Consider the following 15,462-nt stretch of genomic DNA (forward strand, 5'->3'; position numbering starts at 1 on the left):
ACCACCAGGTGGTGATCAGTTGACAGCTCCGCCCCTCTCTTCACTCAGGTGTCCAAAACATACGGCCGCAGGTCAGATGATACGACTACAAAGTCTATCATCGACCTGCGACCTAGGCTGTCCTGGTACCAAGTGTACCGATGGGCATCCTTATGTTCGAACATGGTGTTCAGTATGGCCAAACTGCGGCTTGCACAGAAATCTAATAACAAAACACCACTCGAGTTCAGATCTGGCGGGCCGCTCCTCCCAATCACACCCCTCCAGGTCAAGCTGTCATTGCCCACGTTAGCACTGATGTCCCCCAGCAGGACAATGGAGTCCCCTGATGGAGCACTATCTAGCACTCATCCCAGGGACTCCAAAAAGGGTGGGTACTCTGAACTGATATTTGGCCCATAAGCACAAAGAACAGTCAGGACCCATTCCCCGACCCGAAGGCGCAGGGAAGCTACCCTCTCGTCCCCCGGGGTAAACCCCAACACACAGGCAGAGAGTCTTGGGGCTAACAAAAAGCCAACCCCAGCCCTCCGCCTCTCACCCGGAGCAACTCCAGCAAAGGAGAGTGTCCAACCCCTCTCAATGACTTGGGTTCCAGAGCCAATGCTATGTGTCGAGGTGAGTCCGACTATATCTAGCCAGTAACGCTCAACCTCTGCCACAAGCTCCTGCTCCTTCCCCGCCAGCGAGGTGACGTTCCATGTCCCAAAAACCAGTTTTCTTGTCCATGGGATCGGACCGCCAAGGCTCCCACCTTGGTATGCCATCCGATCCACATTGCACCGCACCCTTCATGTTCCTCCTGCGGGTCCACAGTTGGATGAGACCATGTATCCGGTTCGGGCTGGGCCCGGCCGGGCCCCATGGTCGAAAGCCCGGCCACCAGGCGCTCGCTCACGGGCCCCAACCCCAGACCTGGCTCCAGGGTGGGACCCCGGTAACCCTCCGGGCCGGGTACTCCGACTCTTTGATTTTACCTCCACGAAAGATCCTGTGAACCGTTCTTTGTCTCACCCTTCACCTAAGACCAATTTGTCATGGGAGACTCTACCAGGGGCACAAAGTGCCCCAGACAACATAGCTCCTAGGATCATTAGGGCACTCAAACTTCTTCACCACGATAAGGTGACGGTTCAAGGAGGAGTCTCTCCAACGTAAATTGTTAGTAATAAATTCTTATCTTTTTTAAACCTGACTCTTCTTTGAAATAAAACACAGAGTGGTGTATATTTGGTCACTGAACGAGCAAAGATCTCTTTAGATCTTCTGAATGAATAAATAATCTTTTGCCATTATTTTAAATCTCTTAAATTAATTATTAAACTTTTGATTAAATATAGACCAAGCCAGTTAGTGTATGAACTTCTATCGATTATGTCAATATCCATGGATATATATATATATATATATATATATATATATATATATATATATATATATAATATAAGTTTCACTACCAATTCGTTTGATCTTCCTCAGAATTTAACAAAGCTGAATAGCAACAGCTTAATTTCTAGTTATGTAGATTAACAATGCTACATTTGCTTGCTAATTCCATTTCCATAATTAGGGAACATTTTCTAAGTGAGAAGTCTCGCTTCAGTCGGAGGAATCTTCCTGCATGTGCTCTGGTTCTGCGACGCGCTCCAAGCCCCTCTCCACATCTTCAGCTCGCTGTGCACCGTATGTACGTGCTGACAACGAGCTGTGCTGAGCGGTGTCCAGCTCAGATGTTCAGAAGGAAATCTTTTCTTGAGTGATTTAGCTACATCTGCGATGTGCGTAACAAATAAAATGTCAGTTCGTCTGCATGCGTCGGGGTAATTCTTTCTATTCTTTCTCCGTCAAAATAAACCGTCAAATACGGGAACTGTCCGGTCAACACAAGCCCTGCTTTTAACTGTTAAACGGCACTGCGCCGTTATCTCCGTCACTGTAAATGAGGGAAAAACAAAATGATTGGATCCTTTTCTGACCTTCCCCACCTACAAAGTTTAATTACAACAATCAAACGTGACAGAGCCTGGATTTGTATTCTGAACAGTCTAAACATGTTTTAAAAAGAAATGTATGACAAAAGTGGCACCTGCTCAGTAAAACCACCAACAGGGTGAAAAATATCTAAATATTGTAGGCAGAGACGGGCTACAACTTCTGGATCCACTTTATATAAATCGTTTTATTGATTATCTTCTTATGAAAGATAACTTTGACGTACACGAGCGACCGGTACCGGCTGCTGTCACCTGTTGTGAGCAGCGCTCTGCTGTCTGAGGGTAGGCCCCGCCCACAATGCCGCGGCTGCTATGGCTCCCAGTGTTTTCTTTACTGTGGGAAACAGGTAATAATGGCTCTTTGATGGGAACAGGTTGCCGACCCCTGTACTAGGAGAACTTCTATGTAGAACAAACAAACAACAGATTCACGAGTCTGCTTGAAATGCACAGACTACTTCTTTCTTGACTGAAATATTTTTTTGATTAGAGGATGATCATAAACCTTTCAAGCAGCTATTATTTCATGAATTTTAGAGAGAATAAATAGGGTAAAATAGGGTTATCAGGGGTAACGAGAGGAGTGAATGATGCCAGTAGAAGAACGAGAGGGATGAACAGACTTTGAATTAAACATCGGAGGGTTTGCAGACAAGTGGTAGGCTTAGATGTTTGAAAGAGGTGGGATGTTTCAGTGAGAGAGGGATGCTGAAGCTTAAAGTGAGTGAGAGAGAAAGGAAGTCAGTTGTAGTGGTGAGGAAAGCTAGGATGAGTCAGCTGGGGATGAATAGAGTCAGTAGGGTCATTAATAAAAATTGCACAAGTCAGTGAAGTAGCACTGAGTCTGGATGATAGAGACTAAGAACAGTAGAGAATAGAGTGTTTGTGTTTTCCCCTAAATAGTGGACGATTTTGAACAATTTAGTAGCATCTCTGCAGAGAAAATAGTAATTTTGTACGTTTAATTATGAATAATGAGTCTGTTTTTAATTCTAGGTTAGAGATGCTGTAGATCTGGGTTAAAACCAAAATAACAGAGACCACATAGTTTGTGTTTGTAGTGTTAGAGAAGTTCATCAGAATGGTTAAAGGTGCAACAAGTAATAACTTTACAGTGAAAATAATCACAAACAGTATAAGGGTGAGAATACTTGCGTTAAGGTTTTAAGTTTAGACTCACACGTCAAAACCATCTCCCGCTCTTGTTTTTCCAACTGAGAAACATTTCAAAAGTCCGTAAACTGGTTTCTACTGCAGATCTGGAAAAAATCATCCATGCCTTTGTGTCATCACGCTTAGACTACTGTAACACTCTTTTTACTGGTCTCAGCAAAACCTCCCTCTCACGCCTTCAAGGCATCCAAAATGCAGCAGCCAGACTCCTAACCAAATCCAGCAGACGAGCTCACATCACTCCAGGTTTACAGTCCCTCCACTGGCTCCCGGTAGAATTTAGAATACAGTTTAAAGTTTTAGTCCTGACCTATAGAGCTCTTAACAACCAGGCTCCAAGCTACCTATCTGAGCTTTTATCCCCACACACCACCTCTCTGAACCTCAGATCCACATCTGAAAACCTCCTGGCTGTTCCTCGAACCAGACTGAAAACCAAAGGGGACAGGGCCTTTCAGTCTATTGCCCCCAGACTTTGAAACAGTCTACCTTCAAATCTCCGTCTCTTGAAATCTGTAGAGGTCTTCAAAAAACATCTTAAAAGTCATCTTTTCATCCAGGCTTTCCCCCGCTAAATATTCTAAAAGATGGCTTTGTTCTTGTTCACACATTGACTTTGTTTTTACTCCTGATTTTGTTTACTATTGTTGTCACTGCTATTGTTTTTCTGATGTTTTTATTGGTTAGTGGTATTTGCCCTGATCTTTATCATGTTGTACAGCGCTTTGTGATTTATATCTGTGAAAGGCGCTATATAAATAAACTTTACTTACTTACTTAAATCACGCAGACTGGTGTTCATCATGGCTACCTCACATCACTTGTTTGTGCACGTCCTAAGTGCAAAATATGAGCGACCAGTTGGTGGTTCAGTGGTCTTACTGACAAATTGAGTGAAAGACACTCGCCACTTTAATGCGTTTCTTGTTTTATAAACCATCTACAAAACTGCTGCTGTCTTTTTTGTTGTGATCTCAAAATTAAGCAGCTAATGAGCTCTTCTATTGTCGCCATCTTTGTTTTTTAGTACCCATCGACATATATGTTAAACAAATAATGTTCATAGGCTTGAATTATATGTTTTTGTTTCAAAGGGAGGTTCCCACCACCGCCATTTTGACCGTGTCACATGTCTCGTCATGCCCAGACAATCCAAAGATGGGAAAAGAGGTGGAGCTGAGGGTGGGGCTGTTAGGGTTGGAACAAATGAACCAATGCAGCTACTAGCTAACTTAGCTAACCCAAGAAGCTAAGAAGAGCTCTGGGGACCAGGGTAGCCCACTCGCTCGGCCGCCTGGCTCCCGTGCGAGGCTGGTCGCCTGTGGAGATCTAATATGGACTGGGACTGTTAAATTTCAAGCAGAGCCTCAGACCGCTGCAATCGTAGCCGAGCGCCGTGGCCTTTATATCAGGTCACGCTCCACAGTCAAAACTCAGCGGGACATTAGCTACACGCTAACCTAAAGCTAACAGAGTTTTTCCGGGCATTTTTAGAGAGAAAAACGTGGTAGAGCGACTGAAAAGTAAAGGCACCTCCAGCCTGCTTAGTAACAAAATCATCATTAGGTTAGCTGACTAAGGATATCGGGCTTCACTGGTCCACCGCGGTCAAAGATCCGCGAGTCAGCCACTGTCCACAGTCCTGGGTCTGGGAGCCGACATGGAGCTGAATGACCAAGCAGTGTTACCCCTGGATCACATCAGATGCGGGCACGCGACGATGCGCTGCGAAGCGCCTTGGAACGACGAGCGCTTTTATTCGGCACCCTTGTTAACCTGTGGTCTTGGTCACATCAGCTGCCGAGCAATCGTTTTGGTGTGTGCTCTAATTATTTCATGAGCCTTGAGTGAGCCGTGTGAATTCTGGCAGGATGTCAAACCCAACCAGAAGAGGCATGCTGGTAAATTTAACAAAATAAAGATATTTTTCTAAATAGAGCACCACGATTAATACATGTGATCATTTTTGTGTATCTAAACAGACTAAAGAGATGAAAATGAACACACACACACACACACACACACACACACACACACACACACACACACACACACACACACACACACACACACACACACACACACACACCTGCAGATAAACATAGTGTTTCCATAATTTTAAATGCAGTTTTTCAAACAAAAGATGGATTTAATAAATGTGAACATGTTTAATTCAAAGGTAAATAAATGTACAACAGCATTGTACGTTACCACAGACACGAGTTATTTACTTACCCCTTTAGAAAGAACTGGTCTACAAAACAGCAGCAGGATCAGCACAGTTGCTGAGGCGTTCATATGCAAAAGGTCTCCATAATCCAGAATAGACAGAAATGTTGCAGTAACTGGTCGTTTTTTTGCTTTAAAAGAAAAACACTGTTTATTTTGAAGAAAGAAACCCATTATGAGTTTCAGTTTCTTCACAAGATGATCTATATGAGGAGTCATCGAGCCAGACACAAGGTGTTTGTGTGTGTGAACCACCTCTATGATATTTCCATCCCTTTAGAAGCAAATTAGACATTAGAATTAGATTATACAGCAGATTATACAATATCTCAAGCTACTTTTTGAATTACCAACAAGTTGTTATTACAGTGAAAACACACACACACACACACACACACACACACACACACACACACACACACACACACACACACACACACACACCTCCACAGATCGATGTCAAAACAAGTTTTTATTGGCCAATATACAGAAAGTGCTGCAGTGACCATTCCAAAGAAAACCAGACCAAAGAGTCCAAAGAAGGAAAGAAAAATGTACACGTTATACAAGGTTCCAACGTTAATTCCACCGTCCTCTTCTAAAACAAACATCAGGACAAATTAGGGCTCGAGTTGATGCAAACGCCACCAGAGATTTTAAGTGGGGGAGGGGTCAGGGAAAGGAAGTGACATCACAAGAGCGGGCGTGGCTGCAGCGGAAGAAAACTCCTAAACAACACATGAGCTCTTTGCATGGACAGACAACAGTAACACACACACACACACACACAGTGTATTCCTTCAGCTGGAGGACTCGCTCCAGTTTGTGGGACAAACGGTGGCAGATCTGAGAGGGACAGGGCCCCAACACAGCAGCTTCCTCACCTCTGGACTCTCCTGTCAGAACGGTTGGAGTAATGCCCTTTCACTTTGATGTGGGATCAAATAGTCATGTGCCAGCTGGACCCATTCCTGTCCTCATGAGACAAGGTCACAGCGTGTGTGCAGGATAATGGAGCTGTGCTTCAGACATGTTTGACTCACTTTTCTATTTCCTAAAACTAAACTGTAAAATTTAGATTAAAGGAACAGAGTTGAATTTTCGCAACAATAATTACTTCATGTGTCTTATTTATTATTATTGGCATTGATACTATATTATCATTTAGCATTTTAAACCAAAATCTCAATAACTTTGATCAGTGTAAAATCAATTCACCAGGAACATTTGAAGTGTTTCTAATCCATAACCCATAAAACAGGTCACTGCTATTCAATTATTATTACAGCAATAAATTATTCTAATTTTTGAGAATCAGACCTTTGTTGTTCATGATGATGATACACACTTAAAGTGCACTCATCCAGATAAGGAAACACCTCTAAAGAGGACAGCCTCCATGATGCCACCTGGTGTCAGTCTGCAGAGTTTCAGCCTGAAACCACCCAGAGCCAACAGAAGTCCAACTTTAATCTGAACTTTCCTTAAATGAAGACGTCTTTGGTCCTTTTCTGTCTCTCTAAGGTGCTCTACACTTTTTCACTTGGACCAGTTTTGTCCTCATGGAGGCTGTGACACATCCACATGGATAAACCAGCTGGAATGACCTGATCTCAGAGCTCAAACACACACACAGATTACTATGGGATGGGATCTGAAGTGTCCCTCCAGGTGTGTGAGTTGATGAATGCATAACAACACGGGTGCTGTGTACAGGTGGACAGGATGAGACATATCGGGGTGGTGATGGAGGAGAGAGAGAGCGGGAGGGTTGTCACCCACGAGATTCAATATTTACAAGGGGCCATATAAAAATGTACAAGGAGACTCGTCTTTCCTTCCCAGAAACCCAGAACTCCGACCCTGCTGCGAGTTTACATGACATCTGCAACAGCACACAGATTTTTACCTCTTTTTCTGTTGAAAATTTGTTTTTTGTGTAAAATCACCTGGCTGTGCCACATTGGCGATAACAAAAACTGATAAATAACACATATACAAACCAAAAATAGTCTCATTCCTTTGTTTTTTTTAAATATATTTTTGTAAATAAAGGCTTTTTTGGAATACTAATGTGGGGACATCAGAAATCTCACCGTAGGATTTTAGACATCAAACCAGATGAGTGGTTCTGTGCTGAACTTGGCTAGCAGCCTGATTTCACCCAGGACTGTCGTTCTGGTGGGTTCAAGCAGCAGCTGGACTGCTTTCCTACGCGCTAGAGTCATTTTATTTCTTCTTCAAGGATTTCTCCCAATTCAAGCAGAAGCAGCAAATTTCCAAACTTTGAAGCTGTAGTGAGTAGTCCGCTAACGCGAGTGAACTCCAACCCTCTCTCCTGAGCACCACTGGAGCGTTTGCTGGCCCGGTGAGCTTGTGTTCCTGAAAATGAACTGATGTGAAACGGGAATAAATTCAACGGAGCATTTTGTTTTCTCTTTTGACACCAGCAGCCTCTTCTACCCTCCTCTCAAATCCTCCATCTGTGTGTAAAATATGAGCATTCCCATGCCTGCCTGCTGGTGGTGTTCGGTGGGGCCGGTGGTGTCTCGCCTCTGTCAGCGCGCCCCAGGGCAGCTGTGGCCAACCCTAACCCATCATCAGCATGCGAATGTGTGTGTGTGTGTGTGAATGGGTAGTTGTAAAGTGCCTTGAGGGGTTGTGGAACCCTAGAAGGCGCTATGTAAATACAGGGGTATTCAATTCCGGTCCAGGAGGTCTGGGGTCCAGCACGTTTTAGTGGTTTTTCTGTTTCAACACACTTGTTGCCTGTGCAGCAGCACACCAGGCTCTGCAGAGGCCTGTTAATCACCTGCTGATTGAAATCAGGTGTGTAGAAGCAGGGTTAAACGCGCTAAACGGCGTCTCTAGTAATCCTTGGGATAAGTGAGGAGTAAAGGAGTATCGCACCAGTCTGGACATCTGCACTGTTCTGTTTGAATTGAGAAAGCTCCTTGGATAGAGTAAAACATTTCTAAAGTAAAAAAAAGGCCCAACAGCCTTCATTTAAGCCTCCGGGGACCACCGCACGCTGGACGACGGAGAACTTCACCAGAAGAAGACTCTAGGTGCAGATGAGAGAAAATAATCCCTCCTCTCAGGGGAGGATCGGATTAATTTGTGAGGAAGATAAAAGAAAATTCAGGTTGACATTATTTTTGTTGAAAGTATAAATAAAAAGTTTTCAAAGCCAAGTCAGTTTGATCTGCATGTGTGTCGTCTTCCAGCAGGGGGCAATATAACCTAATATTTCAGAGCATTAGGTCCTTTTATTCTGTTTTCATCTGATGTGTGAGTGTGCGTGCGCACGTGCGTGTGTGTGTGTGTGAGAGAGAGACAGTGTGAGTACATATTTCAGAAACATCGCGTTGTTTTGTCCCAGCTTTGACCCGTCTTGCTTGACTGCTGCATCCTCTTTAGTTGGACGTCCACTTCCTCTTCACTGTCATCTGACTCAGCACTGGTGATCTCGTCGTCCTCTTCATCATCATCCTCTTCCTCCTCACTGGCCTCCTCCTCTGCACACTGGGGTTCCTCCAGGTCCTGTAGTGAAACATGTTTGCAGTGTCTGAAATGTTGGGGCAAATTCACCAAGCAGGTCAAGTTAGCAAGGAGGCTATGCTAAAACAGGAGCTGTTAGCATCTAGCTGAGAACAGAACCAGCACCAGAATTTATGCACCCCAAAACAACCTGGAGGAACACTCCAAAATCAGGTCTGGCAAATCGTTGCCACCTACTTTGATTCTTTGATGATGTGGGATGCTGGTTTTGGTGGACACACACCTCAGGCACACACACACACACACCACTGGACACACATTCAGCATGGATGACTGACAGCATGTCTAACCCCCCTTTCCCTAGGAACCTTCATGGCCAATACGGAGCCTAAGTCACGCCCATCCACTTCCGGACCACGGGTCCCCGGAAGAACGGAGAAATGAATGCAAGTCAACTGGGCTAAAACGCAGTTTTCTGATTCGCTTGTTCTGAGTCATGGAGTTCACATATGATGTCCTCGAATTTTAAAGACGCATTTTGTTACCAAGGAAACATTGGTTTTGATTTTGTGTAAAAATAAGTCCAGGACTACAAATGTGCATCACCAAAGTGACGTCACTGAACCAGACACGGAGAAAAACAGGGAAAATGGCTGTAAGTTGAGCTAACTTAAAATCCTTCCTTCAGGAGGAAAGAACCACCATAATTCTGGCCATGTGGTAAGTAGCAGCTACGCTAGGGTAGAGGGGATTCTGTGGTGACGTCATATATGCGACGTGCTGATTACTAAGTTGTAGTCATGCTAATTACGAACATTAACAAGCTAATAAATCTCAAAGTATGTGACTGGCGTGGTCAAAACACCCGTCATAACTGTTCATATGTGTGATCCAGGGCGTAAGGCAAAGCGGATTAGAAAATAACTCTTTAGCCCCGTTGACTTCCATTCATTTTTTCGTTCTTCCGGTGACCCATGAGCCGACCGGAAAGGGAGGAGACTTAGGCTCCCTATGTGGATACATCATCTCTCCAGCTGGTCCTGGGTCAACCTGGGGGCCTCCTGCCTGAAACATCTCCCCTGGAAGATGTTTCAGGTGGCATTCTCATCAAACGCTCAAACTACTTGAGATGTCTGCTCTTGACCTGGAGGAGCAGCAGTTCTACTCTGGGTCTCTCTCTGAGGCTGAGCCCATGGGAAACTCATGTCAGCCGTTGTTTTTACCATCTTGTTCGTTTGGTCATTAGCCAAAGCTCATGACCAGAGGTGAGGATCGGGATGAAGACTGCCCGATAAATTGAGCTTTGCTTACTGGCTTTACCTGCCACGGCTCTGATCACCTGTCGATCTCCTGATTCCTCCTTGTCTCTAATGCACAAGACCAGAAGATGCTTAAGAGACAAGATTCTCCTGCCACCAAACTCGACACACACCACTGCACGGCTGCACCTAGAAATTCTGCCCTTGTAAACATGATGGAAGCAGATTTTGACAGGATTGAACCAACTGCACCTACCTAGATGTTCTACGGCAAGAAAACCTGATGAAGTAGCAAAGACTCAATGTCTTTGGGAACTGAATAGCTCTTAAGAGAGGGTCATCCACCCCAAACACCCATAGGGTGTTCATGGGGACACAAGCATAAGCCTTCTCCAACTCCTCAAAACTCATGTGGGCATTCCCTTTTCCCCTCCAGCACCCTAGCAAGAGTGAAGAATGAATGAAGGATTCCAATCACATGACAAAAACACCCAGAGCCCCTCCATCACCAACACACTTTTTCCTCTTCCGTTGCCACAGCCTGCCTCCTCAAATATGCCAGTCTAGAGCTGGCCCTGGTTAGCATGTAGCTAATCTCCCGCTGATCTCCGACCGTGGCATTGCATGACCTCACGTAACCAGCCGTGACAGGCTCCGTTCGCAGTGGTCTGAGGCACTGCTTGTATTTTAACAGTCCGGTAGAGCTCCACAGGCGACCAGCATGACTACAGCCTCACACGGGAGCCAGGTCGGTGTGCAGGTCGGCTACCCCGGAACTCCGTTTAGCTTCAGGGGTTAGCTCAGCTAGCTAATAGCTACATTGGTTCATTTGTTCCCATACTCAGCTCCACCTCTTTGCCCATTTTTGGATTGTCTGGGCATGATGAGACATGTGACACGGCCAAAATGGTGGTGGTGGGAACCTCCCATTTTGATTCATTTCATGAGAGAAATGGATGCTGCTACGTCCAATAATACACAGCAAATTCAGCATGCTCAAAATAACTATCAGAGTTGATTTCAACACTTTTGAAGTGTCTATATGGGTCCACCCCAGTAAGTGTTAATTTAACACTTTTTGGAGAGTTGGTACTTTAACTCTGATTTAGTGTTAAAAACCAGCTCCTCTAGAGTTAAACATTTAACACCAGTGTAAGTGTTAAGACAGTAACACTAACACTGGTGTTAAATATTAAGACAGTAACACTAACACTGGTGTTAAATATTAAGACAGTAACACTAACACTGGTGTTAAATATTAAGACAGTAACACTAACACTGGTGTTAAATATTAAGACAGTAACACTAACACTGGTGTTAAATGGTTAACACTAAATCAGAGTTTACGAACCAACTCTCCAAAAAGTGTTAAATTAACACTTACTGGGGTGGACCCATATAGACATTTTAAAAGTGTTGAAATCAACTCTGACAGAGTTATTTTGAGCATGCTGAATTTGCTGTGTACAGTACAACCAGTGCTAATTTTCAGAGTCAGTTTACACTCAAATTATTAGTCACCACCATGATTTAATGAATTTAAATACTTTTCAGTGTGCCATGCCAGGAAGCTAACAGCTACACTGAACAACAATAGCTAACTCATGCTTTGTACCCCTCATGACTGCAATCAGTCAGTGGGGAGAGGATCACAAGAAGCAGAGTCCTGAGCATGTAGTATGAATTATGCACCACATTCTTATTGTGATAGAGGAACACACAGTGGACCCATTCTTTTGACCGGCCTCCTCGCTTACGGTACAAACATGACATAACAAGCAAAACCACATTAGCAACAGTGAACAAAGTACTAACTAAGTGCAACACAACTCCCCAAAATAAACATGCATAAACACCCCAAAATAGATCTAACTAACTAAAAACATGACTACCCACAATGCACCTTGCCCACTGTAGCTCCTGCAACTCTCTGCAGCCAATCGGTTGCTACCAGTCCAACTTTTAGAATAAAAGGGTGGAGTCTACAGATGAACTTTGCAGGTGTTACAGCTGCTGCGGGAGTTCAGAGTTAGATTTTCAGGAGTTATTTAGTCCAAAATGACTCCTACAGAGTTGATTAGGAAACACTCCTTTTTTAACACTGGGTTTAAACTCTCATGTCAGTGTTAAAAATCAATTATATAACATGATTTAGTGTTAAATGAACTATTCTTGGTGTTAAATTGTACCAACACCAGAAAATTAACTTTTCTGAATTTGCTGTGTATGTTTATGGATGATGGTCATACACCACATATTATGGGGTACTATAGTGGAATTAGGGGGTTGTAACTGATATTGGCATCATAGTCTAACACTAGCTTCTCTAGAGAGTTCAGGATAACATCAGCTAGGTTGTTTATCTTATTTATGAAGATGTGTCACTTTTCTGGAACTTTTGAAGTTTGAACAAAATAGTGCAAAATATGAAGCGTTGAAACTGTAATGAGAACTTTGTTATTGTGAGCATGCGTATGCTCCACAATCCTCCACGCATCGTTTGTTTTTCTTTGGAGATGAAAATCTTGGGACCACATAGGTCAATGCGCATTTGCGAACCATGGACCTCGTACATCACCGCGTGCTCCATGAACTGAACTGTATGGCCGGCAGTGAGATGCCCCTTTATCCCTGAAGGATGCCCTTTTGTCCCCTCGTGGAGTCAACCGCCCACCGACCTTCCTTCTTCTACTACTACCTTTCGCATGGACGACATCATCATTGCGTACCACCTGCATGGGTGGCTTCTTCTCGTTATGCGCGTTGGGGACTATCCCGTTTCCTATCCTCTTTTATTTTGTGTCTGACCAGGATCCAAGACAAAGACCAAAGACAAAGGTGTCCAAGGAGACCAACGTCATAAGGGACAAACCCACCTGTGCTTCCGACAATCAAGTCGTCCGACAACAAAAGTCGAACAACATCATGAGGGACACACCCATCTGTGCTTCCGACGATCGAGCTTTGGGCGCGATCCCCGAAACCAAAAGGGGGAATGTTGAGGGTCTGCCCTCGTCAGAAATAATCACTGCAGTGATTTTCTCCAAAAAGACTGTGCTAAATATGCTCTGAAAAAGCAAATAATCACATCAGCGCCAAGAAACTTCATTTCCCATGATGCTTTGCATAGGGAAGCAAGGTGATGACGTCACCACGACAACCAGCTCAAAAACTATAAGTTTCAGCGAAAAACGAAACTTAACTTTCTTATGCCCAGTTCACTGGCTGTAAAGGACGCTCATTGCTGCTGCTCTGATCAACGTCAGCCAGCAGGAGGCTGGCTGCTGGAGCAGATCGTACACAGAACCGCTGAAAGCAGGACTTGGAAACCCAAAAAGCAACTCCAGCTCCATCAAGCACGCTGTAAGTTACCCAACTCAGCACAAAAAGAAACTTTGCTCTCTTCCAGCCCAGTGGGAGAAACAACGGAGAAGCGTAAATCACATCTGACCAGGGAACACAAAGGGACGCCTTGCTTTGCCCCGGAACAGCTGTTATCTCCTGCAAGTTTTTATTTCATTTAAACTTTTACCTTTTCTCGTCTCTTCTAGACCAAGATAAGCAGTCGACCGCGTGACTTGCTTCAAATTATCAGACGTGTTTTCCTCTTTTCCGTATCAAAATCCGCTGGTCGGGTTTTTTGGTAAAGAGTAAACTGTTTATTGATCATCGTTAATATCTTTTGTCGGTCAGCTCTGGCCAGGCTGGTCGACTTCTCTTTTAGAATAAATAATTTACGAGTGACCTTTGTTGTTTTGTCAACTTTTGAAGTGTTACAGTTAAGTTTTACTGTGATTTTTAAGCCACTAAATGCAAGCTAATTCCCTTTTGTCTGCATCTGAGAGAGGAAAGTCAGCTTACAGCTCACACAACTCCAAGGACACACTCCCCACACACCTGGGAAAACAAAGCCCCATTCATACATCCTCCATCTCACACACACACACACACACACACACACACACACACACACACACGCACACACACACACACACACACACACACACACACACACACACACACACACACACACACACACACACACACACACACACACACACACGTACGTGTTTTTAGTGCTCGGGGAGGACGAAGCATTCATTCACACACACACACACACACACACACACACACACACACACACACACACACACACACACACACTCATACGGGTTTTTAGTGTTTGTGGGGACATCCTCCATTACACACACACATTTTCAATTATATCAAATTGTTTTGCATTATTAACCTCCTTGTTTAATTAAATGTTATAAAATTCAGATTTTGCCTCAAGAGACTGTTTGTGTTGGTTGAAATTTCTGCTCCTAGGATTCACATCTTTTTGATAGACTGATAAGAGTTTTGGATTAATTTCCCTTTCTAATTAAAGGGATGGTGCCCCGTAAGATGCCTAAAGAGTATCTTAATTAATTAATAACTCGGTAAATATTCCCATATTTACAGAATTTATTGAAGAATCCAAAAGTAAGTTAAAACTTACAAATTATTAGCTCCTAATTACCCCAACAAAAGTAACTTTTAACTTTTAATTCTCCTTTTCTCTGTTGCCTCCTCTCATCTCCAGACCCCCCCTACCTCCATTGGGTTGACTGTGATTGTCAGAGCTGAGTCATCCCAGTTCACATCAGCCACTTTAGTCGTCTCTGCCAGCCTCATATCCTGTTGATGGGTCACATGGATGCGGTATATGCCCAGCACCACCACCACCACAAGGGCGGCGATACACACAACGATCACCACAGTGGCAGCACTCGGTACACCTGTGAACATGTGGGAGGCAGAAGATAGGGTTAGCAGAACAATGCAGAAAGACCAAAGTTCACTCAAATAGTCCCATAGGGCTACTCGTTTATCAATGAACTGAGCTAGGCTAAATGGCTACAAACATGGTTTTATGCTCCTTCTAATTTTTATTTTCTTATGATTTTAACCTTCAGGAACATTTGGGCAAATTTAGTTTTATGCGGCTTATCCTGCATTTTCCATCAGTAAAAGAATGTTTTTCATGTTTTTGCTTCAGAGCTGCACAGAGCAGAAACACGGGACCTCTAGAAACATCTGGCCTTCACCTACCAGAGATGTGTGAAATTCTGAAACATGTAACAGCCCCTCTGTTTGCTCCTGTGCAAAAGTACGAACCAAGTCCAATCAATAATTAGAAATGCGTACATCATTAGAAAACAATTAAAAATAATTAAGCAAATTCAGATACATTAGAATAACATAAGCTATGAATCATAAATGAACGTTAAACAGTTTAATAACTCGTTGTTTAATTTACTTTA

At 43.7% G+C, this 15,462-nt stretch overlaps 1 protein-coding gene across 2 annotated transcripts in view; it reads right to left on the minus strand.

Moving 5' to 3' along the window:
- Positions 1-8,616: 8,616 nt before the first annotated feature.
- The window catches only part of LOC107374383 (calsyntenin-2), a 542,719-nt gene continuing 535,873 nt past the window's right edge, over positions 8,617-15,462 (minus strand). For both annotated transcript variants that reach the window (XM_070543765.1, XM_070543766.1), the window contains 2 exons: positions 14,753-14,937; positions 8,617-8,939 (listed from right to left, as the gene is read on the minus strand). In XM_070543765.1, the coding sequence (XP_070399866.1) occupies positions 8,751-8,939; positions 14,753-14,937 (374 nt within the window). In that variant the 3' untranslated portion in view covers positions 8,617-8,750. The remainder of the gene's footprint in view (positions 8,940-14,752; positions 14,938-15,462) is intronic.

This window comes from Nothobranchius furzeri, chromosome 13 (genome assembly GCF_043380555.1).
Source record: "Nothobranchius furzeri strain GRZ-AD chromosome 13, NfurGRZ-RIMD1, whole genome shotgun sequence".
In the NCBI taxonomy this organism is placed as follows: Eukaryota; Metazoa; Chordata; class Actinopteri; order Cyprinodontiformes; family Nothobranchiidae; genus Nothobranchius; species Nothobranchius furzeri.